Source organism: Meriones unguiculatus, chromosome 20, assembly GCF_030254825.1.
Source record: "Meriones unguiculatus strain TT.TT164.6M chromosome 20, Bangor_MerUng_6.1, whole genome shotgun sequence".
NCBI lineage: Eukaryota > Metazoa > Chordata > Mammalia > Rodentia > Muridae > Meriones > Meriones unguiculatus.
In genome coordinates this window covers 37,464,636-37,490,212 of record NC_083367.1, presented here as the reverse complement: position 1 = coordinate 37,490,212, position 25,577 = coordinate 37,464,636, and the positions used below count along the sequence as shown (strand labels likewise).

The 25,577-nt window shown below is 42.4% G+C and overlaps 1 protein-coding gene across 2 annotated transcripts in view; it reads right to left on the bottom strand.

Moving 5' to 3' along the window:
- Cep85l (centrosomal protein 85 like) overlaps positions 1-23,414 on the bottom strand; it is a 116,425-nt gene extending 93,011 nt beyond the window's left edge. The window contains exons 1-3 of one of the 2 annotated variants that reach the window (XM_060373537.1): positions 23,296-23,414; positions 9,515-9,565; positions 8,787-8,900 (exon numbers count right to left, since the gene is read on the bottom strand). In XM_060373537.1, coding sequence (XP_060229520.1) covers positions 8,787-8,823 — 37 coding nt within the window. In that variant the 5' untranslated portion in view covers positions 8,824-8,900; positions 9,515-9,565; positions 23,296-23,414. Of the gene's footprint in view, positions 1-7,632; positions 7,994-8,786; positions 8,901-9,514; positions 9,566-23,295 lie in introns of those variants that run through there. The other variant, XM_021651972.2, reaches the window with a different exon arrangement.
- Positions 23,415-25,577: the final 2,163 nt, after the last annotated feature.

The following is a 25,577-nucleotide window of genomic DNA, read 5'->3' as shown; positions in this document are numbered from 1 at the left end:
ATCCACAGAAAAAGATAAACATCAAAATCAATTCTCCTAAACAACAGAACTGTTCAACAAAAGTGCTGAGAAGGCTACCTTTATTAGGTGTGGCCTACGCTGACAACATAGGACAGTAATTCCTCAATAACTCTTAGTTTTCTAATACTTAGGAACATAAGTACCATGAATATTAAGTCTAAATGCAGAAATAAGTCAAAACAAAATATTTCAAAATGAAATTCTGAGAAAATATAAATATCTTTAATTTTTCAGCACATATGGACAAGCAGATAAGGGATATGACCGCTATTGGTTCTAACGTACTATTTTTAATATAGTAAGTCACGCTACACCTAGAAGTTGCTGGTATCAAAATGCTCAGTGCTTCAATTGTGGAAAATAGTAATTTGCAGAGAGACAATGACCAAGCCGCCAAAGATCTCAGATCTGAAATTCCCAGAGCTTTAACTGTGGGAAATAAAGTCATTTGCAACAAAACAGTAAACAAGGTATCTCTAAGGTTTTCTAAATACAAACCAGAAACAATGCCTAGGCTCCCTGGGGTGTGTATGTGATGCAGCAAAGGCTGCCATTGAGTTCAGGAGTTTAGATCCACCAAAATGTATCCAAGGCAATTGCTTGCCATGAGGGGGAAAAAAATGGGGTGCCTAGCTCAAGAGGTCAGATCAAAAATTATGAGCTGTTTCAGTCAAGAATTAACTTGCAGACTGAAAAACCTCAGCCCTCAGCAAGAGTCACCAAGTTATGGGGGGAAAAAAACAACTGTAGAATTAAATTATCCTGTATACTATAAGGACGTGTTAACATCTGAATGGAAACTAGCAAATTTTGCATTGGTGACGTGGATTTACTTATATATTCACAGGAAATGAAAAGCTGTGGATACCATCAAAATTGATAAAGATTACAACTGAGCAGGTGAGGTCACCTGAAAATCTTGGCCACTGACCCAAAAAGCTCTTATTTCATTGAAAATGTCTTTTTATAATTGCCATCTAACACCCAGCATAATTAATGGCTTAAAAACAGAAGGGGGAAATGTAATGAGAATTCTGGAATTTTGATTTCTTTAAAAACACAGAAATATTATAAGAAAATGTTTTCATTTTAATCCCAGGTATGGGGATATAAGGTTGCTTCATATTGTCCACAGCAGCTGATTATGATTTGCCTGGCGCTTTAGCAGAGGTGTGGTTTTTCCAGCTGCAAATGGTTTCTGCAATTGTGTAACATTTGGAATTCTAGAAACTTTTCAGAGAGTATATAAATGCTAGGGTCACAAGAGGCAGGGTTGGTGGGTGGTGGTCAGTCATTTGTGTTTGTTAGAAGGTGTGCTCAAAGAAGAAACAAAAAAATTAGATTCAGATCTTTCTCTGCTCTATCCTACTTTTCTCTTTCTCTCTCTCTCCCTCCTCTATCCTATTTTCTCTCCTATCTAGTGATAGGTGGTGAAACCAGGGGAGGATAAAGAGTGGGAAAAAGAAGAACCCACAAAGTAGTAAAAGACCAGCTACAAGTATTAATCCAGAGGATGGTTAATAAAAGCACAAGATAAAAATACAAAGCAAAGTTAGTGTGGTGGTACACATTTTGAAACCCAGCACTTGACAAAGGCTGGCAGATCTCTATGAGTATCAGGCCAGCATGGTCTACATAGTAAGCCCCATGGCAGCAAAAGCTACTATTCAAATAAGGGGGGGGGGGGGCTCTGAAGAAAGGGAGGGAGAGAGAAAGAGAGGAAGGGATGAAAAGAGAGAGAAAGACTCTCATTCCGATGGATGGGAGGGAACACTGTTAACAGCAGGCAGATACTCTGAGAAAGAGCAGTCAGTCAAGGCATGTATCCCAAGAAACTCCTCAATCCTAGGCAAACCCAGCATACTTCTCTACTTTAAAACTGGAGGTCACCAGCAAGCCCATGGACATGGTGGCTTTAGCTTATGAACACAAACATTTTTTGAACATTTATGCATTAATCTTTATGCAATGAAATTACCTAATTTCCATAAGTTTAATATTTTTAAATCCCTCACTGTTAGTGGTCAGTAGCATATGACCATCTCCTTCTGACCTATCTGATATGACCTTACAGACATACGAGATTTTGATGATCAAACAACACATTCTCCTAATTTTACTCTAACACTTCCCTGGCTGTTCCCACTTTAATCTCGTTGAGCACTCACCTTCCTCTACCTGATCAGAAATATTAGGGTCTCAGAGCTCAGTCCTCTGCTCTCTCCTCTATATTCTCCACTATCTTTTCTATAGTCTCTCCATGTGACATCCAGTTCCCATACCTGATATCATTTATACAAACATAACTCCTATCTCTCCAGATTCAGTGACCTCCACACTGGCCTATAGTTATATACCAATCCCCCACTCAACATCTCACCTGAACTTATCTAAAACAGACGTCAGGCTTCACTCTTAACCTTCCCCAGTACTTCTCCCCACTTGCATTTCCACTACAGAAAAATGTGACTACAAGCCATTATAGTTATTGAAGCTAAACTAGGAAGTCACTTTCGATTCATTTCCCTTGCTTGCTACCTCCAATCCATCAGCAAATCCAACTTTATTTACCACAAATATTCTAGACTTATCCTCTTCTCTCAGAATCTGATCAAACTGCCCTAATCTAAATCATCTCTTATCTAATAACAACAATGGTAGAACAGGTTTCCTCATTGCTATTCTTGCCTCTACCTCTTCACAATTTCTTTCCCTATACAATCAACATGTGATTTACAATCAACAATAGAGAATGTCCATTACGTGTCCCCTGTACACAAAGCAATGTCAGCTTCAAGTGCTGAGTAAAAGAATAAACCGTCAGCATCTCCTTTGCCTTTACTCGGGTAACTTCCTTTCACATAAGAATAAAATCCAACCCATCGTGGTGGTACATGAATGCCTTTGATCCCTAGGGAAGTAGAGGCAGGTGGATCTCTGTTTGAAGCCAGCCTGGTCTACAGAGCAGCCAATGATACATAATGAGCAAGCTGGTCTGTAGACCAGCCAATGATAATGATAATGAGACCTTGTCTCAAAAAATAGAAAAGCAAAACAAAATTAATCTCACTTCTTAAAAAGCCATGCATCATGATCAAGCCCTCCCCACCACACTTCTGCTCATCAAGCTCAGGGCTGCCTGTGTTCTGACACTCCTGCAGCTCTCCAAGCCCACCCTGGAGCCCACACACCTCTCTTCATGTGAACAGCCTTCTCAGGAAGGCCTTCTCTGACCAGGCTTCCCAAAGTTATTCTGCTCATACGTTTTGGCTTCCTTTTCTGGTGAGCAACATCAGCTGAACCAGCTTATTCTGTACCCCTTACCCTGTCTCCTCCCTGAGAGAATGTAAGCCCCATTACAGAAAGGAGCTTCACTTTCTGGTGTTATAACACCATGGTCTAGTACAAAAACCGACATTCGGTTAATACTTAATAACAAAACATATACCTAGGTGGAAAGCACCATACTAGATAGCCACAACATATACTTCAAATAAAAACAGGCAAAATAAAATATAAGAATAAAAAGCAATTTGATATTCTTATTATGGTAGTCTTTCCTATTCTTTGTTTTGTTTGTGAGGGATAGTTGAGTGTGGATTTTGAGTTTGGTCTGGTTTTGGGTTTCTTGAGACAGAGTCTTATTAGGTAATCCTGACTGGCCTGGAACTCAACCTGACTAGCCTTGAAGTGGCTACAGTCCTACTGCTTCTGCCCCTCTAGTGTTGGGATTACGGGCAGGTGGCACTCTCTCCAGTACTTCTATTCTTAATTAGTGACCTTCTACAATAAATGGCTTTCCTTTCAATATTTTTAAAGATTAAAGCATAAAATATAAAAATCCTTACATCACTAGTAGTAGTTAAGATGCTGGGGTTTAAATGTTTCCTGGGTGATCACATTCTTCTTATTTAATGCACAATTTGTGGGAACTAATTAAGCTATAATTCAGGAAAATGGTATCTTAAGAGGCTGGAAGTCTCAATTATCTTCTCAGGGCACATATTTCTTATAGACAGAAAAACTATAACTAGAAGCTTTCTGTTTATAATACACCTAAGAATTTATAACAATACATGTTATCAGCTCAACTCACCATTTATTTCCTGGCCTAGGATTAATATACCAGTTTCGTTCAATCCAAGCAGTGATAAAATTCCAATTACTAATCAAGTTCATTTCACAAAAGTCATCACTCAAGTTGTGATTCACCCCTCACACCCCAATGACTACTATGAAAGAACATGCCCACTTGAATTTAGCTGAAAGGCTTGCTACCTTTCGTTTTTATCAGACTGTAACAATGGTTACAGTCATACAGTAGGTGGACCTAACTCAGAACCACAGCAAAAAACATCATTTGTTGTCATCTTACTAGCTATGACCACTATTATTATGACATCACTAGGCAGCTGATAAGTGATGCATCAACTATGAAGATGCAAATTTAAAGCTCAAAGCAATGAACAAGTGACACTGTGCAAGTGTTAAATGTAACATTTTTAGCATGTTTTAAATGCATAATATTCTACCCCAAAATGTTTTAAGGAGTGGATATATTAAATTTTGAAATATGATTTCCAAAACTAGGAATGGTGACTCATACCTGTAATCTCAGCACTTGGAAGACTGAAACAGGAGGATTACTTTAAGTTTGGAACCAACCAGGGCTACATATTTAGACCCTGTCTCAAACAAAATAAAACTTTGTGTATGTGTGTGACCTACTTTAAGGAACATATTCATTGTAAGTAGAAGTTCTCAAAATATCACTGTCTAATTCTAGATTTCAAAAGCCTAAGGAAAATATATCCATCTTTCAATCAACTTTGATACTAGTATACACAGTATACACTCTGAAAACAAGTGCTCAAAAGACACACCACTTATGTGATTTTAAAGTAGCCTTCTAAAAGCCGGGTGAGGTGGTACATGCCTTTAATCCCAGCACTCAAGAGAGAGAGGCAAGTGAATCTTTGTGGGTTTGAGGCAAGCCTGGTCTACAAGGTGAGTCCAGGACAGCCAGGAATCTTGTTACACAGAGAAACCCTGTCTCAAAAAACATACATACATACATACATACATAGTCTTCTAGCTACAGTTAAGTGGAGGGGAGGACTTTTATGTGATCTTGCATAAGAAATGTAAAAAAATATTCAATTTAGGTTTTTGGTTTTGGTTTTGGTTTTGGTTTTTTCTTTTTAGAACAAGGTTGGCCATAAACCTGCAATCCTGAATACACACAACCAAATGCTAAAGAAAAAACCTATGCTTCCCATTTTCCAGAGTATACATACTATTCCCTTTGCTTTTGCTACACCCTTAAACTGCAGCAGCAGCAGCAGCTTCCTCTCCACTGCAGCAAGCTAACACTGTATTACCTTTGCTTCTCCCTTTAGTCAACTACCTATTTGCATAAACCAGCTTCAGAACCAAAAAGGTGGCTAATGAAGTTTGTCAGACGTCACAAGCCTGTGATCCCCCAGCACTTTGCTTTTGGCAGGATGAATAGCTCCAGGCCAGTCTTGGCAACATTGCAATTTTGTGTTAAAGGCCAGCCTGGGCTACGTGAGATCCTGGGGTGGGGGTGGGGGGTTGTTATCTTCATATAGGCCCTAAAATTGCTCAAATTAGCCAAAGGGTATATTCATTATACAGTACTTCCAAGACACACATTTTCTTCATATTTGTACAAAAAAGTTTTCCACATGAACTAACCCATGTTCTCTTTCACTCAGATCATTTGCTAGAGAGCTTATCTAAAGAATAACTTGTAAAAATTTATTTTAAATAATGTCAAATATTTATATTAGCTCAAGGAGAAAATAATTACATTTACCATTATAGTAATTACCATTACTATAAAATAATCCACTCAGTATATAGCTTAATTTTTTTATTATTTCACTTGAGAGAAGTATCATCATTTATAACTTATTGCTGTCAACACTGAGAACACAATTTTATAAAAATACATACTATCCGAATCCCTTAAATCTGAGTAATATTTTAAACTATTTTCTTCCTCTGTATGCTACAGATAGTAAATGTCTAGAAACTGCAGTGTAACGTAGAAATCTTTCAATTATTTAACTTCTAATCTAAGATGCTTTCTTAGTAGAAAACAAAAGAAAAATAGACACAATGCTTCCAACACAGGCCATTACCAAGAATAAGATTTTAAAGGTTATGTTACAAAGACTTCACAGATGGGTTCTGACACATATGAATAGATGAAAACCACTCTATCTGGCCCCCAGGGATGATGAGTACCTTCTCCATCACTAAGCCACTTAGCTACCAGGACCTTCGACAACTGGCTAAGCATTGGAAACCTCTAATCTGGTGTCTACTCTTTAAGACGACCAATAAAGCGTTCTAGAAAGTAATTCCATGCTTATATTTTTATTAAATTCCTAGCTATGCTAATCTCTATTACTTACAAAACTACTATGGGTGCGTCTACAGTGTAAAGGAATAATTTCAAACCTGATATATTCATACACACATCACAAATTTCTAAACTAGTGGTACTCAGCCTGTGGGTCGCGCACCCTTGGGGCCACCTAAGACCATCTGAAAACACAGATATCTAATTTCTGACTCATAACAGTAGCAAAATTACAGTTCTGAAGGAGCAACGAAAATAATTTTATGGTGTGGGGTCACCACAACGTGAGAACATGAGGGACTGTATTAAAGGTTGCAGCATCAGGAAGGTTGAGAACCATTGATAGTTTAGAATCTAAACTATTAACGAATTGCATTGTTTGAAATTTCATTAGCAATGTGCCTGCCTGGTGCATTCTAAATGGCAGAGAATATCACAAAAGGACTCCTACCAAATGCTTCATTTCAAACAGCTTTGAGAAATGCACACAACTACCTCTAAGTTACACACAAGTCAAGTTCACTTTGTAGAACAGGGTTACCATAGAGGGGTCCCCCCCCAAAAAAAAAGAAAAATAGTTAAATTTGTAGGAGAAAATGTGCGTACGGGTGAATATGTGGCCTTTTTTTCTTGGAGGAGAAAACAAAAAGTCTATACACCTTTCGGCTTTTCAAAGGGGTTCCCAGCTCAGTTAAGATTAAAGTGCCCCTAAGGGCTGTCATAACTTGTCACGGTCAAGCCTATCCTTCTTCTCTATCCCAGCTTAGGGGAAAGATTTATTCTCATTTAGTGGCTCCTACACAACTTCTGGGTGATGCAGGCACGAAATGGTTGTCCGACTCCAACAGCCCCCACCACCCCCGCGAAGCTGCAGCCCCCTAGTCTCCCCGAGCCCCGCTTCTCAAAGGCGGCTGGGTTCTCCGATGGGACCCGGCGGGCAGCTGGCGGCGGCGGCGCGACCGGCTTTCCGAGGGCGACCACGTCCCCAGAGGCGTCCCCGGAGCGGCGGCTGCGGGCCACACCGCAGCGACCTTCCCGCCCGCGTCCCGCGTGGGGCAGCCCCGCACCACACGAGGGACAACAAAGCGCAGCCGGGCGGCCCGGAGGAGCCGAGCGGTCACCGTGCGGGGGTCGCAGGCCTGAGGGCGCGGGCTCCCGAGGCACCCCGGCGGCCGCAGCCCAACCCGCCCGCCCGCCCGCCCGCCCGCCGTCCTCCTTACCCGCAGGGAAGCTGCGGGCCCCGCCGGGGCTGTCCCGGCCGCCAGCCTCCGGGGCCAGGAAACGGCCCCACATAGCGGGCGAGCGGGCGAGCCGGAGCTCCGGGCCCGCGGTCGCCTCGGCTTCGGGCCGGAAACTTGAGCGCAGCCTGGGCCGCGGCGGCGCGGGCCGGACCGGGCGGGCGGCTTAACGGCTGCTCAGCGGCGGCCCCCGGGCGCGGCGGCTGCCATGGCCCAGCCGGCAGCGCTCAGGCCCGGGCCGGGGAAGCGAGCGGCTCCCGGGTGACGGCGGCGCGATCCCGGGCTGCGCCCAGGCTCCGACGCTCTCCGCTCCGAGCGAATCTGCAGCGGCAGCTCCTCTCAGACCCCCTCCGCCCCGCAGAACCCTAACCCGGCGCGCCCGGCCGGGAGGGGCGGGGCCTGGAGGAATCGGGGGCGGGGCCTGGGGCTGGGGGCGGGGCCTTAAAGCCTGGCCTGGGACGCTCTAAGGAGCAGAATACCTATAGCCCACAGCTTGAGGGAGACCATCCCTGACGCCTCTCTGGTACGTCTCCATCCTGTTACTTAGAAGCTGAGAGAAGGGCCATAATTTCACCCCTGTCTTCCGATGCACGCCTTCTGGGACACGATCATAAAAGGTGCTCGGTAATCCCTGTAACCGCTTCACCACTAGTCAGAATTGCTGGAGGTTGGGGGAGGGGGGGCGGAGGGAGATCAAAATTAAAATTGTCATCATGCATTCCACAAGCACCGTTTATGGATCACGGTGGGAATAGAAAAGAGGTCGTCCCTGCCTCCCACGTGTAGGAGCCCTGCTCCACTTTAGTCCCCACCCTTCTGGGGAGCAGACATCCTGAGGACAGACAAAGGGACACAGCATCCTCTTTACATTCTTCTTATTGGCAAGATGATCCTTCCAATATTTAGATACAAAATAATTTCTGTCAGCCACTGTAGCAAGAGGCAGGCTCTGTGCTCAAGCGTGTCAATCAGAAATAACCCAGAGCTCAAGTCCCTTAGGCTTTGAGTCCAGTGGTGGTTTTTCCTATTGTGGAAGTTGCTAACAAAAGCCGAACATTTTTGCATTCCCCACTTCCAAGAAAAAAACTACTAAAAACTTGTGAGGCTTACGTTTAGAAGTATAGTCTATCACTCACCACATCTGTTGAAATGTATCAGACCGTGGTTATACATCTAGTGTCCTTCCTTGTAGACCTGCAGTTATTTCTCCCAATCCTGAGATGTTAGTCAAGTGTCAACTGATTCTTATGCTAGAAGGTGACAGAAATGGGAAAATATAATGAGATGGTTCTTTCTATGATTTAAATATGTAGAACATTAATTACAACACTTGAAAATGGCTTAAAAACTTACTAACATTTTTCACAAAGAAAAACATTGAAAGTGAAAATAGTATATCCACACATCTATCTTTTCATGACTGGTAGTTTAACAAAGAGTCCAAATTGGCTGGAAACTTGGTATATAGCCCTGGCTGTCTTCAAACTCCTGGTTCTCCTCCTTTGGCCTCCCTTGTGCTTTCCAGAGAGAGAGAGAGAGAGAGAAGAAAAGAAAAAAAGACAGAGAGAGGGAGGAAGGAGGGAAGAAAGGAAGGAAGGTGAAGAAGGAAGAATAGATCCAGTTTAGGGATTCTTAGACTTCTTAAACTCTCAACCTCTTTTGTCCAAGAAGCTTTTACACCCTGGATGTATAGATACATAAAATAGGCATTCAAATCAAATGTTTGCATACATCATAAATTTACTTTAAAGAACTACTTGGTACGCATACAATTTTACCATTCATTAAAGAGGAAAACAAATTTGTATACTAATTAGGTAGAAGCAAAAGTGATCTAATCTTGGTCAAGCAATGTAGTACATACCTATAATCCCAGGCTTGATGGAAACCAATAGATCAAGAGCTCAGTGCGAACCTGGATTACAACATGAAGAGTTTGAGGTTAGCATGAAGTACATAATGAAACCCATAAGTACATAAGGAAAGAAAGAGAAAAAGAAGGAAGGAAAAAGAATGTGTAGGTAGATACTAAAAATATATTTAATATCAAACTAAACTTTTGGCTTAAAAATTTTTAAGACATTATTGAGTGGATCTGGTAGACGTTAGGGGGAAGAATGGGGCATGATATAACTGAAATCCATTGTATGCAATTTTCAAAAAATAAAAATGTTCTTATAAAGACATTATTGGGGCTGGACAGGTGGCTCAGCAGTTAAGAGCTCTTGATGCTCTCCTAGAGGGCTGGGTTCAATTACTAACACCACCTGGGGCTGCTCATAATTATAACTCCAGTTCTGATGCCTCTTCTTGTCTCTGCACCATGGGAAATGCATACGTACATTCCAACATACACAAAAAATAATTAAAAAGTCCTTTAAATTTAAAGTATATGTTACTTTCAAAGCTTGATATGTATCCCTAGGATGAACACATTGAATTTTCTTTTTTTAAATGCTTTATTAATTATACTTTATTCACTTTGTATCCCCCCTGTGGTTCCCTCCCTCCTCCTGTCCCAATCCCTCCCTTCCTCCACCCTCTGCATGCATGCCCCTGCCCAAGTCCACTGATAGGGGAGGTCTTCTTTTCCTTCCTTCTGATCCTAGTCAATTACGTCTCATCAGGAGTGGCTGCATTGTCTTCTTCTGTGGCCTGGTAATGCTGCTTCCCCCTCAGGGGGAGGTAATTAAAGAGCAGGCCAAGCAGTTCATGTCAGAGACAGTCCCTGTTCCTATTACAATGGAACCCACTTGGATATTGAACTGCCATGGGCTACATCTGTGCAGGGATCTTAGGTTATCTCCATGCATGGTCCTTGGTTGGAGTATCAGTCTCAGGAAAGACCCCTGTGCTGAGATTTTTTGGTTCTGTTGCTCTCCTTGTGGAGTTCCTGTCCTCTCCAGATCTTACTGTTTCCCCCTTCTTTCATAAGATTCCCTGCACTCTGCCCAAAGGTTGCCCTTAAGCCTCAGCATCTGCATTGATAGTCTGCAGGGCAGAGCCTTTCAGAGGTCCTCTGTGTCAGGCTCCTGACTTGTTCCCTCTTTTCGCCTTCTTCTGTTGTCCAGCCTCTTTGCCTTTCTGGATAGGCATTGAGCATTTTAGCAAAAATCCTCCTTCTTGATTAGTTTCTTTAGGTGTACAGATTTTAGTAGGTTTATCCTATATTATTACATTGTTTTTTTCTTATCCAAACTTATCAGTTCTGGATGGGGATTGAGCATTTTAGGAAGAATCCTCCTTCTTGATTAGTTTCTTTAGGTGTACAGATTTTAGTAGGTTTATCCTATATTATTACATTGTTTTTTTCTTATCCAAACTTATCAGTTCTGGATGGGGATTGAGCATTTTAGGAAGAATCCTCCTTCTTGATTAGTTTCTTTAGGTGTACAGATTTTAGTAGGTTTATCCTATATTATTACATTGTTTTTTTCTTATGCAAACTTATCAGTTTGGACAATCAACAAGAAAGCTGAAGAAGTCTACAACAATGGATAAAGGTGATTTTTTATATATTATAACAAAATCTCATAATGTAGTAAATGTCAAAAACATTCTATTTATAAAACTATATAGTCTATCAAAACAAGATAAATAACATATAGGAAAAGCTATCACCAAAAAAATAATAGAAATAGTTTCTCAAAAACAATTACCAATATATTGAAAACGATGTATGAATGAAGTCTAAAAATCCCTATAACTAGAAAATTCTGCTGTATAAGGGCATATCAATGACTATAATTTGTAACCTTTCCCACACAAGAGAAAATACAAGGTATTCAATTTTGTATGGGTTGTTATGATTCAAATGATCGGTCAACAATTAAATTTAAGAACACTTTCCCAAGCTGGATTTGAAAATCACGTTTGGTTCCTAATACATAGACGTCATCGACCCAACAGTAAATAGAGGACAAGTGGGTGTGTCTCGGTTTCCTCGCCTAAAATTTGGGATTGTAACAGTGACTACTACCTTGAAGATTTGTTGCAGAAATTTAATTTCTTGATATTTTGAATGCTACATGTGTGTCCCACGTTTGTAATGCAAACTTACACTATAGATATGAAGTTGCTATGTCTCACTAAGGAAAAAAAAAAACTTTGCTATATGACAGAAAGGTTGTGGATCCTGCCTTATGGACACATGTGTCCAAATGGAGTAAAGTACTGTTTGCGTTCTTCTCCTGGCCATTGTGTTTGCTAATTAGCTCAGAAATTATGGCAAAGTACTATTGAGAAATAATTACCCAACTCTCCAGGGCCAGGTTAATAGCAGGATTCCTCTAGGCTGTGATCCCTGGGCGTCCCATGTGACTATCTCCTACCAGTACTACCAAAATAGAGGGAGGAAAATTGGGAGAGGTGGCTGGAGAAAGTTGGAATTCCTCAATTCAAGGTTCTGGTTCCAGGCAGTACAGAAAATGAACTCCATCTCCACTTTTGTGTTGAAGTTGCGTTGCGGTGTCCACTGAGAAAGCCGCTGTAGAACGCTGGCACAGTCGTCGGGCTACTGAGGGAGATAAGAGGCCAGGACTCAGCCACCAGTGTTTACTGGAACTGTTTGTCCTGAGATCTTTGTCCCAGGGACTTGTAGTCATCAACTCATGTTACTGAGCTTGTGAAAAGCAGAACGATCCCTTACAGTAACAGGAGCCAGCAGCCTTGACAGTGTGTAAGGGCTCAAAGCCTTCCCCGCTTCCTACCTTCCTTTTCAGACATGGGAGGATACACAGAACAGATAGCATTGTAGGTTCAACAAAATAAAACACTCACGCACACACACAATGCACACACACAACACAAACACACTATACACACACTACACAGTACACTCATACACTATACACACATCACACACATATACACACACTATATGCATACAATATACACACCACACACTATACACAGTATACACACAATACAAAAATACACACTATACACACACCACACAAACACACATTATACACACTACACACATGCACACACACACCACACACATACACACACACTATACACATACACACTACACACATACCCACACACTGTACACACACATATATACCACATACATGCACTACACACATACATTACCCATATACACACTATACAGAAATACTGTACACAGACACACACTAGACAGACAGATAAACACACTGCACATACCACACACATACCTTACACACTCGACACAGACATATATACTGTACAGACACTATACACATACTACACACATACACACATCATACATACATCATACACATATATTGCACATACACACTATACATACCACTCAACACTATACATATACACACTACACACATACACATAATACTGCATACAAACTATACACACATTGCACACGCTATATACACATTTAAAACACTACACACATATACACATTGCACACAAACTACCCACATCACACACACTACACAATACACACATACATATACCACACTCATACACACACATACACACTGAGCTGACCTGTACTAGTTCACAGGGGAATTATTTAATAACTCAAAATGTCAAAAAACTAATAGAATTAGGTCACAGTGTTCTGAGTGGCAAACGGGGTTATCTCCTGAGTAAAGTTCATAGCGGTTACTGAAGGAAAAAAAATCGTTAATTATAAACTTCAATGATTTGAGACATCTCAATAATGCCTGCAGCATCGAGCCTGCAGCTACAGACTTGATCTTCAGCACAAGCAGCTGTGAGGAGCTAGTGTAAGCTCCATTGTGCAGACTGGGGAGAGGAACCACTGAGGAGCTAGTGTAAGCTCCATTGTGCAGACTGGGGAGAGGACCCAGTGGTTAGGGAGGGCCCAATAGAATCAGAGAGCTGGCTTTCAAATCTGATCCACGTGACTCCAAGGACCAGGCTTTTCTCACCATGTTCTTAACATGTCAACAAAATTAGGGGATTATTCTTCAGGTGCCATGAGAGAAGAAAGGACCTCATCGTAGGACCCCTGTGTATTGTGTACCGTTGTGCTAAGATCCCCACAATGGCATTAGTCTGTGGTACTGTGTGAGGATAGTGGGAGGAAGGTGGAAGAGAAGGCAAGCTGGGTTGCAGTACGGCCACTTAACAAGGCTGTTGGCTCAGGACTCAAGACTATTGGCCGAAGAAGGAAGTAATGGGTTGCTCAGACTACCTCATCTGGAAAGAGAATTGAAATCACGGGATGGCTGAAAAGCTGAGGAGGTGAGGGGATGGGGGTGAAAGTTTTACAATCAAAGAACAAACATGGAGAGTGAAGTGTTTACTGTGAAGATGTGCATGAGGGCAAAGAGAATAGTGCTCCAGGGTTTCAGAGGCGGAGCAATGGAAGGGCTAATCCAGGGACAATGTTGAAGTTGTGTCTCTCTGGTTCCCTCCAAGAAAGACCTTGATTGCTCAGTGTAAGGAGAGCAGCTGGCCGACAGCCTGTAGGTCCTGCCACCCACCCGAATTTCACCGGGTGTGAAATTCGGCGGCATTTCAGGCCAAACTGACCGAGGAGCTTAGCGAAGGCCCCACGAGTTCTCAAGCACAGCCCCAGTGATCAGGCAGTGATCAGAGATCTCTGCCTCTACGGGGTGGACTGAACCCTCTTCAAACCTGCTGCAGAAGACCGAGCCATTGTTTCTCAGTCCTGCCTTCTGGCCCTGGCATCTCCCACAGGCTCTCATCTATTAACTCTTCCCACTGCCTTTAGCATCTGCTTCCTGGAGTATCCAATGTATACAGTCTGGGAAGAAGATAAGATAGAAAGGAATTGGGGAATTGGGTCATTTGTTTGAAATGGGTAAACAGGGTTTGAATGTGAACTTCTCATAGGATTATATATTTGAACACATAGTTTCTAGCTGGTGATACTGGTTTTGTTTGGGGTTTTTTTTTGTTTTAGGTTTTTTTTTTTTTGTTGTTGTTTTTCGTTTGGGTTGGTTGGTTGGTTGGTTGGTTGGGTTGGGGGGGGTGTTTTGTTTTGTTTTCTCTTTTGGTTTAGTTTTTGGTTTTTCGAGACAGGGTTTCTCTGTGTAGCCTTGGCTGTCCTGGTCTCATTATGTAGATCAGACTGGCTTCAGACTCACAAAGATCCGCCTGCCTCTGCCTTCCCCAGTGCTGGGATCACAGGCGTGCGCCACCTGCCAGCTTGGTGGTGCTGTTTTGGGGATTAACAAAAGATCCCCTAGGAGGCGGAACCTTGGTGAAGGAAATGAATCACCGAGGGAGGGCCTTACGGTTCACAGCTCTACCTCACTCCCTGCTCAAGTTCTGCTTCCTATGGATCTGATGAGCCTGGCCTTTTCCGCAGTGCTTTCCCCACCAAGACAGACGACATCCTCCCCGCCCTCCCCGCGCCCCCACCCCCCCCGGCCCTGATGAGCTCTAAGCCACATAAACCTTCCTTCGCAGGACTCTGGAATCAAAAAGATGAGCGATAGGTCTGGAACCTGCCTGTAGGGGATTATTTATTGGTGTGAGAAGATCCCAGCCAGTGAGGGCGACACACCTTCCCTCTACATGGAATCCCGGACCGGCCTGCGTGTACCCGTGGCTCTCTCCCGACTGTAGACGGAGTGTAACCTTCTGCTTCAAGCCCCGAAGACCTTGACTTTCCCACCACGAGGGACCATGTAGCCCAGAAGTGTGAGCCAGAAGAAACCCCATCCCTTACGTTGCTTTTGTGTCTTATTACAACAGAAACGTGAATAAGATGGCACCTTGGGTGGCTTCTTCTCTGGCATTTGGTCAGAGCAATAAGAGAAGTGTCTGGCACACAAAGGAGCGTTTCAAGAGCTGCAGCATAGGCGGAGACAGCGGCAGCAAATGAGCTCCTGAAATTTGCAACAGACGCAGTCAGGATTAGGGAGGGCGACAGTATTGAGAGGGGTGTCCATGAACCCTGGGGGAGAAGGTTCTTCCTACTCCTGACTGAGCAGGGCCTGGCAGCTGCTGTCCCAAGTTTTAAAAGTTGCTGCTGCTTCCAAGAGCATATGCTAAACTTGCAGATGTATTGAGTTTGTTGATGCCAACAGGATCTTAGTCAGTTAAGAGTAGTTGATTGGTTATGACTTTACTACTCAAATAGCAAAATCATTAAGATAGTTTTCATGATAAAAATTTACTTCTACAAAGCAGGAGAGGATTTATTTTAATATATTTTGTTAGCTTCATAAAACAGGCATGTTGAAACACCCCAGAAACACCTATACTCAGGATCCTGAGACGGGGATGGCCAGGAGTTTGAGGCAAGCCTGGGCTTCACATCCTTGATGAGGTTACAGAATACAACACTGTCTTAAAACAACATTACACGTGTGCACGCACGCACGCACGCGCACACACACACACACGCACGCACACATGCAGGCAAAGTTAAGCAAGTTTTCCTTTCAAGGAATTCCCGGGGCATTTTCTGCACAATGAGAGAGTGTGTGGGAATCTCTGGAACCAGCCCTAGAGGGACCTGGGCTTATTCGAATGGTAGATTCTTTTCCTGAGCTTTCCGAGGAGGCCTGGAATTTTAGCACGTCTAACAACAGACTCAGAGAAGCAAAGCTAAGTCTAGATAAAATGTTCAGGTAAATGAGGAAAATAGTTTATCTTTTTTTTTCCTAGCTATATATTTTAAAAACACATAAAATGGAAATACCATATAGAAAATTATTCATAATTATTCATTTGGCAATCATTGTAAAGACTTTAAATGTAGTAAAAAAATAATAAAACTAGAGACAAGTATGAAAGATGGCTATTTACTATCATTGTTTTTACCTATGTTATTTCTTTAATAGAAGAAATTTTCCTTGTGGTCTCTTATATTACAGGTAATTCTCTTAATTATTATTCTTGATCAACAAGGTACTTATTGGGGAAGTCATTTAATCTGACACAAATTCAATCTGTAAGGTCTGGTGTCTGTGTTTAAAAATAAGCAAACTTTTAAAAGATCATTGTTAAAACAAGCATGGTAGGACATGCTTGTATTTCTAACTTAATTATGACATAATAATGATCATAAGTCTACGGATTGGGCTTTCGGGGTTTTGAAATGAGGTTCTACTACATAGTGCAACCTGACCTTAAACTCAAATCCTTTCCCCTTACCCTCCAGAGTGCTGGGATTAAAAGTGTGAGCCAGAACTCCAATTTTTGTTTTGTTTTGTTTTGTTTTGTTTTTAATTTAGAATGGATCTATAAACGATTATTGTAAACTGAGAACTAGCTTTTTATGCCCAATGTATCTTGTCTCATTAATTATAAGACCGCATAATGGAAATGAGAATAGCCCCCGAATATTAAATACAGTCCTCCTCATAATGCTCACAGAGATTGGCCAAAATGAATTAACAAAGAACAAAGCCTCAAAAGCAAATTCACACTTACACTGTGGATAGCACAAAAATTACAAATCTTTATATACCATATGTATTAACTTATTAAACAATTCCCTAATTCGGACATCTCGAAAAGCTTTGCATTGATCCATATCTATATGGATAATTAGGCAACGTTTTCGAATAACATGATCTATAGCACACATCTGCCTCAAGAAAGTTGTGCAAGTTATTTTTGTTGCACTGATACCTGAAGGACACTGTCTTCAACTGAGAACAAAAGCCATGCTGATTAGTACTTAATTTGCTAATGTTACAAAGGTATACAACTTAGTAGGATCCCCACAGGAACAAGATACAGACTCCCTGAGAGCCCGGCTATGGAGGCCATAGAGTGTTCGGTCAGCAAGGAGGAGGGAGGATTGGAAAGGCAGACAGAGGGGATTTGCCTGGCAGTTGTCTAGGTGTCTCTGCCTTCTCTGCAGTCCTTTGAAGGTCAGGCTGATTCTGGCCCCGAACCAAGATCTAAGTTTCAGATCATGGCAGGCTTATGAGGACAGTGTAGCCTGGAACATCTAATCCCACCCTGGCCTGCCCTAAAAAGGCCCCGAACTTGCTAGGCTCACAAACCTGCTGCAGTCCTCACTCCCTCGGGCTGTTTTCCAGAAAAATTAAAGCAGAGAAGAGCAACGCTACATTTGCCTCAGTTTTGATTTGGGACTTTATCACATTAATTTTTTAGAAGTCTTTTCGTCTTCCCACATACCATCTCCTAGAACAGATGGCTTAAAATGTCTCGAAGGAAATGAGCCGTAGTCAGCAGATGAGCGGTGTTTCCCTGGCAGAGGCTGTGGTGGCCCCCAAGTACCTACCTGCTAACGTGACACCGCCACCAGGCACTGGGTCCTGCTGCTGCTGCTGCCTTTCTATCCAGGGGTTTATAAGGCTCCTTACAATGGTTACAGTGTGCATGGGCACTCGCCTCTGCGTACACTCACTGTTAAGAGGTAAACTTTTATCAGCAGTAAGGTGGCTTTGCTGGGGCGATGGCTAGCCTCACTGGGAAAGGTGTCAGAGAGTGCATGAAGCTCCATGCCAGATCTGATGCTGGCAAAAGGCCAGGCCTGCTACACTGCAGCCTCAGGCAGTAACTGAGTGAGCTGGCAGATGGCCGAGTTGAGGGGCCATCGGCATAATTTATAAAGCACAGGCCTGCATAGCACCCATAGCCAACAGGGACGTTTATGTAAACCCCAGGAGGGTGGGGAGTAGAGGAAGTTGGAGCACCTTCTTAGCAGAAAGTGAGTTTGTGGGATTTATACTGACTGTCTTTAATTTTTTTTTACTGTAATCTTTTTTTAATGAAATGTGTTTTGTTCAAGCTTTCTGTCGTCCAATTCCTCTCATATCCTCCCCACCCAATTTCATGATTCATTCTCTCTTTCTGTGTGTGTGTGTGTGTGTGTGCGCGTGCGTGCGTCCAAAATGCTTCTCTATATCAGTGTAGCCTTTGTGTAATCATTCATCTTCAGGTCAGCTCTTTTCTGAGTCTTGGGATGTTCTCAGCTTGCCCAGTCACTCCAGAGGCCCTTTATCCCTGAATCATGTTGGAACGATCAGTCACCTCACACCTTGGCTCCTCTACATCTGATTTTCTTAACTATAGTAAGGAAATGTCACTGATGACAAAATATTCAAGTAAACTGAGTAAAAATAAAATTACCATAAAATGTCACCTTCAAACTACAATATAAGCAAAACTGCTATGTCTATTCATGGACAAGAGACTTAACTTTATTTCCAGAATACTTTTTGTATGCCCTGAAAAACACTAAAAAATGATATCTTAGACTATACTGCAATTATTATAAATTATTATATTATATAAGAATTTTTAAGAAGTAGTTTTAGTTGAAATGCTTAGGACTAACACTTTAACAAACTGAAATTAGGACAAAAAAAACCTGCTTAAGATCTTTACTTTCTCTTATTAAAAAATAGAGAAAAGGTAATAACAGCGCTCTATAAAGATTCTAAATCTGATAATATAAGTAAAATATGTTATTAATGGAAATACTGCTGATGTTATACAAAAAAATAAAAACTTTTAATATAGAAAATTCAGAGAAAAACAAAGATGAAAAAGAATTTCAGGTAAGGGAACGAAGAGGTGGCTCAGGAATTGAGAGAACTTATTGCTCTTGCAGAAGACGAAAGTTCAGTTCCTAGGACCCACACTGTGTTGTTCACAACTGCATGTAACTCCAACTCCAGAGTGTCCGACACCCTCTTGTGGCTTTCTTCGGCAACTGCATTCACAGGCACAGACACACGTGTAAACACAATTTTTTTTAAACCTTAATCTATCAATAGGAGCCTATCTATAACAATTTTGTTAAAGAAAATTATAAAACTACCTCATAAGTGAGGTATAATGGATCATAATGAGACTTTTTCAATTCCTATTAGTAGAGCTTCAGCAAATAAGAGCAAAGGCTGAGGATTTGGAGGTAGCTCTGCTCCCCAGTAGCAGAGATCATTGTAGCACTTCCTCAGACTAAATAGGACCATGTTTGAAAAACAATGCTCCATAAGTTTAAGTAATTCCATCTTCCTACTTGCAGGTGGCAAGTAATTCACACAGAAAAACTAAAGCAGCAGTCAATTGTATTATGTGCTGGCTTCTGTGCCAAGACTATTGCATGTACTCACCATTTAACCTTCATTGCAATGTGATAAGGAATAGTAGGACCCATTCTTCTCTCACAGTCGAAGGCACAGAGGGATTTGGAGCCACGTGGATAGCAAGGAGCAGAGCAGCCAGCCATTCAAAGACAGGTGTGTCTGACTCCACAACCCGAGCCCTTCAACATTAGTTCTGCTATGAGAGGATCGTTAAGCTGCACTAGTAACTAATGATTTGACAGCTAACACATATGGAAATAGTGACACAAGGGAATGCTAACCATCAAAGTGCTGCTGTCTCTGTGAAAGGAGGGGAGGTGGACCTGAGAGGTGAGCATGCAAAGGCTTCAAAATATGCAACATTAAAAAAAAAAGCCAATGAAATATGAAAAAAATTGTCAGGATTTGATAAGCTACTGCATGGAGTTACCTGTTTGTCTCCACACTTCTGTGCACAGTTGAAATAATTTGGTCAAAAATTAAAGAAGCCAGCAAATGCAATTCTATTTGTAAGAATTCTATGTGTAAGAAAATTGAATAAGTATGGTTGAAGGCTGGAGGAACTGATGTACCTAGTGCTTCAGGTGATATAAATTGGTCCAACTGTTGTGGAAAGCATTTTGACAATATATACGACTCCTGGCCAGAAGAATAATTATTTCGTTGGGGGCAGTGGCAAATGCCTATAATCCCAACACTTGGGGAGGCCAAAGGCAGGTGGATCTCTGTGAGTTCCAGCCCAGCCTGGTCTACAAAGCAAGTCCAGGAGAGCCAAGGCTACGGAGAGAAACCCAGTCTTGAGAAAGAAAACAACAACAAAAAAGAATAATTATATTCTTTGGTTCGGAAATTTACCTTAGAGTACACTATTCTAAAGGAAACAAGACCAAACTAGGCATGCACATACAGATGTAAACATAGTGTAATACACGTAAGCCACCTCATTTAGATAGAATGTGCAAACTGTAATAACAGTCTAAACCTTCAGCTGTAGATGAATCATCAATGTTCTGCAGCCTTTAGGTCATACAGCAGTTTGAGTAAAGATTATGATATAACATTAGTTGGAAAAATATCAGTAGATGAAATTACATGACCTTTAGGATTAACTCAATAGAAAAAATAAACATAAAAAAGGCTTAGAAGGAAACACTGCAGAATGATGGCCACACTCTTTATATTAAGGTGATAAGATCAATATTTTTCCTTCCCTCTTCCAGATTTTTGGCCATATTGATCTAGTATATCATTCTTACGCTATAAATGTATTGCACAGTACATCCCTAGGCTTTAGAAATAGCAAGACGCTGCTCAAAATAGACTGGAATGTAATGGACGGGGCTCTGAGAAAGCGTGCAGAGGCCAGTGGAAAGGAAGATCCATCAGGCTGGTGTCATGAGGAATGCTTCCTGACCAGAACCCATCGGTAGGCTTAGTCCAGAGAGGAGAGGGCACAGTATGAAGAGGGCCTAGGAGAGCAGGCAAGCATTCTGCAAAGCAGAAAGACACCAGACATGCTCAGGAGACAGTGCCTTGGGTCATGGAATGTCCTATCTTCAGTTTTCAGTTTTCTGGATTTTTCAGAAAGTGTGGTGACTTCAAGGTTTTCCACGGTCAGATTAATTCCACAAAACAACTGCCTGAAGATTCATTGCCACATAATTATGAGTTGTGTTTCAGGCTCCAAATCTTTCGTCTAAAAATAATCGCGATGACTCCATCATGGGTAAACAAAGCCACTACCTATTCTGTGCTCAGGCTATATTGGTAGTCACTTACTGGAAAACGAATCACTAGTTAAGTAACCGTTTGTTTTCAGAACACCTGCTTGCCACTCTTACCATGAGGACGAGTGAAATAAATCAAATATTTTAAGTCTTCGGGGCTTTAGCATGACTTTTAAAAACTCTTTTACCATCACACAAGCCGGCCCATATATCTAAAGGGGCACTCCCAGCTGGGCGCGCCTAGAAGCTAACACTTTCTATAAGGCATGTGTTGTTGCATGTTTGTGTAAAGGACAGACAGGTCTGTGGTGAGATGTGGGAAGGAAGAATGGGCCGTGGGATGCTCCGCTGTCCCCACATGGACCAGCTGCTACTCCCCAGCTTCCTTGGGTTAGAGAAATATTTCTTAAATAATACATGACTCAACAGGATGAATGATGATGGCTGCCATTTATCAAATGATTGCTTTGTGCTGGAGGGTTACATCCATTAACTTTAATTGTCGTGAGAATCCTGCCAAGTCTGTAACTCAAATGGCAGGGTGCTCGGGTTCATTCGGCTGACTCTCGTTTCTCATTCTTTGATATCGGTGTAAGATGTAACTTCTTGACTGCCATCCTGAGCACTGGCAAGAGATTTGTGGCTCACCTGCATTACCAGGGCTGTTGTTTGTTACCGCTGTGTTACATTCCGTCTTCCTGTGCAAGCCGGATTCCCTGTTGTGGGAGTGAGCAGTGCCCTGAGTGAATGTATGCTGTTACTGTGTCAAGGAACCCAAGGCCAGAGCCCTATGAGAGTGGCAATGCCTTCCCTGAGTGAGGCTCCGAGGGATGCTGAAGGCTTCCTTGGGCCCGAGTGTGAATGTTGACAGTGTGTGTGCAAACTGTCCACCATAGCTTTCTCCTGGGCATTTAGTGCCTGCTCCCCTACAGAGACTGCCCCTACTGTGATTAACTGAACCTGCCTCCTCTTTCAGCTGTGTATAATAGCACTGCTCCTGGCCTATCTGTATGCCATAGCCTCACCTCCTGTTTGGTATGCAAGGAAAGCAAGCCACTTCCTGACTCAGCTTTATGTAATAAACATGTTGAACTTCTGGAGTGGTGTGGTTCCTCCACTCGAGTGAACACAGCTCAACGGGTCCCACATCCTCTGCATTTGTGTCAATGTATCCCTTTCTTAGCCCCGTGTTCCCTTTAATGCCCGTGCAGTCCCCGAAGTGTCACCACATCAGGCAGCACCTGTTTAATATTGAAGAAATGCAAGAATGGCCCATTCTGGTGTCAAGTAACAAACAACTTAATACTGAACAGCTCCAGTCCTAGAGTGCTCAAAATTCTCTCTCTCCCTCCCTCTCTCTTCCCCTTTCTCCTTTCAACACCCCTCCTTACACACTGAGGACCAAACCCAGGTTTTTACACAAGCTAAGTCACCACACCACACCAGACCCCCAGGCCCATAATCAGTTTTTTTAAGTGAAGTAGATCTCACTTCATTGCCCAGGCTGTTCTGAAATATCCCAGGCTCAGGGATCCTCCCTCCCACCCTAGCCTCCTGAGTAGCAGGATGACAGGCTTCCTCCTGGGAACTGCCTTCAAGATTCTTAAGTATTATACGAAACACTGTATTCTCTACCTAGGGCTTTTCCCTTCATACTCAAAGTGAATTCATAAAGGCATTTCCCTAAACTTAAGAGGAGAAGAGATCAGAAGACTAGCAATAGCTTAAACACCATTTGGTTCCTCTGCTGTGTCATTATCTCCATTTTACACAAGACCAAACAAGTTCACTAAAATTAGAGATTAAGGGCTGAGCTTGAATTAAAAGCCTGTTTTGCCTAACTCAAAACTTAAGTTCTTTCTGCTACACCCAGGTGAATGTGTGAGAGTAGGACTTACTGACTGCTTGCGGCATCCCTGGCTCTGAGAGCGTTAGCGTGAGTTCATTAGATCTTCACACTGGGAAGTATCCATTTTCTAGACACTGATACAGCAACTTGCTCAGAACTCCATGGCCATCACGGGAAGGTCAGGATGAGAGCGTAAGTGGGCGGGCTCCCAGGTTCTCGCCAGGAGTGGTCCCCTGCCAGACTCCATGGTTCCCTCAGTCTTTTCTGGCCTAGAAGTTAGGACAGCTGCTTGGCAACAGAGCAGCCTGCACCCTGAAAACAACCCAGTGTGCCTTGGAAACCCCTGCCTTCTGAAAGCCCTTGGGAAACTGGCTTCATTCTGTTGACAAACTGAATTATAAACACCGTAATAGCTGCTTTCAAAAACAGTCGTGGAATTCAGTTGTTTAATGAGTTGGCAGAAAAACCACTCAATTCATTTGTTCTGTCAGTTTCTTGTCCGCATGTCTTCTGCTTGTCACTTCTGTGTCGGGTACTGTTAAGCACTGAGCAAAGACGAATCAAGCATGATTGTGCACAGCCCTGAAGCTTGGAGGGACTGTACAGTCCAGAGCATGCACAATCAGGTTCATCCGCTTATTATTCACTGAGTGATATTTGAAGCTATGGAGAGTCATGTTTTACGTCACTGCCTGGGGAGGAGGCACGAGAATTACTCTTTTGAGAAAGCAAACAGTTTTTTTGTGTTTTGTTTTGTTTTTTTTTACTTTTTTTTTACTGAGAATTTTTTTTCATTTTTTCTTTATTAATTACACTTTATTCACTTTGTATCCCCCCTGTGGTCCCCTCCCTCCTCCCGTCCCAATCCCTCCCTTCCTCCACCCTCTGCATGCATGCCCCTCCCCAAGTCCACTGATAGAGGAGGTCTTCTTTTCCTTCCTTCTGATCCTAGTCAATTAGGTCTCATCAGGAGTGGCTGCAGTGTCTTCTTCTGTGGCCTGGTAATGCCACTTCCCCTTCAGGGGGAGGTAATTAAAGAGCAGGCCAATCAGTTCATGTCAGAGACAGTTCCTGTTCCTATTACAATGGAACCCACTTGGATATTAAACTGCCGTGGGCTACATCTGTGCAGGGGTCTTAGGTTATCTCCATGTATAGTCCTTGGTTGGAGTATCAGTCTCAGGAAAGACCCCTGTGCTCAGATTTTTTGGTCTGTTGCTCTCCTTGTGGAGTTCCTGTCCTCTCCAGATCTCACTATTTTCCACTTCTTTCATAAGATTCCCTGCACTCTGAAAGCAAACAGTTTTATCTCCAGTGCTAGCGAAATTCTGATATGAGGAGTGGGTAAGCAAAGCCTGGACGAATGGCTGCCTGGCTAGAATTCTTAAAGAGCAGGTGAGCATCTGAGGACCTGAGAGTCCTTGACCCCCATCTTACCAATCGGAGGATACTTGTAGGAGGAGGTGTATGGAGTTCTCTATGAAGACATTAAAAAAAAAAAAAATCAAGTGAAGATTATGTTGAGTGTGTCTTTCAGTTTTATTCTGGGGAAGCTGGAGCTGAGATTCTAAATTACCTAGCCCAGCTTGCTGTTTGTGTTTTCGCATTGTTTGTTTGTGACAGGGTCTAACACCGTACCCTATGCTGCTGTGGAACTTATGAAACACAGGCTGTTCTGGAACTAGCGGAGCCTCCTGACTTGGCCTCCCAAGTACTGGCGTAACCACTGAGGATGGAACACTTCCCTCAGAGTTAGCTTTGGATCACACCTCCTGTTTCCCCTGTAACACTAGAAAAGGGAACCTCTCTTTAAGATTTAAAATACCAAAAGGAAGAGGTAGGTGTCTGGTTTTTGTTGAGGCCAATAAAAAAAAAGCTTCTTCCACACGGTAAAAAATTAAAAAATAAAAATAAAACCCTCTGGGCCTGGAAGGAGATCTAATATTTTAAGCTAAAATTCTAAACACAAAACACTATATCTTACTGTCTCATCCATTTAAAAATTAACCCATCCTGTCAATCACCTAGTTAGAACTCCATCCCAGAAAATCTGATTCCCCTGAAGACATGCAGGGCAAGGAGAGGACAAGGAGATAATGCCCTTTTTCCCAGAAGCCCCTCCATCAGGGCAGCAGCCTGCAGGCTACCTGGCATTTCCATCTTGGCAGTACTGTTACTTAGCCATTTTTCCTAAGCTAATGTCTGCTTTTCTAACTCAGAAAACATGTGGGTTTTCTTTTCTCTATCTTTTTCTTTTGGATGTCGACTAAATCCCTAACTGTCTTTTTCTGGACACTTTGGTCTTTCTAATCTACTCTGTGAAGCCCCACA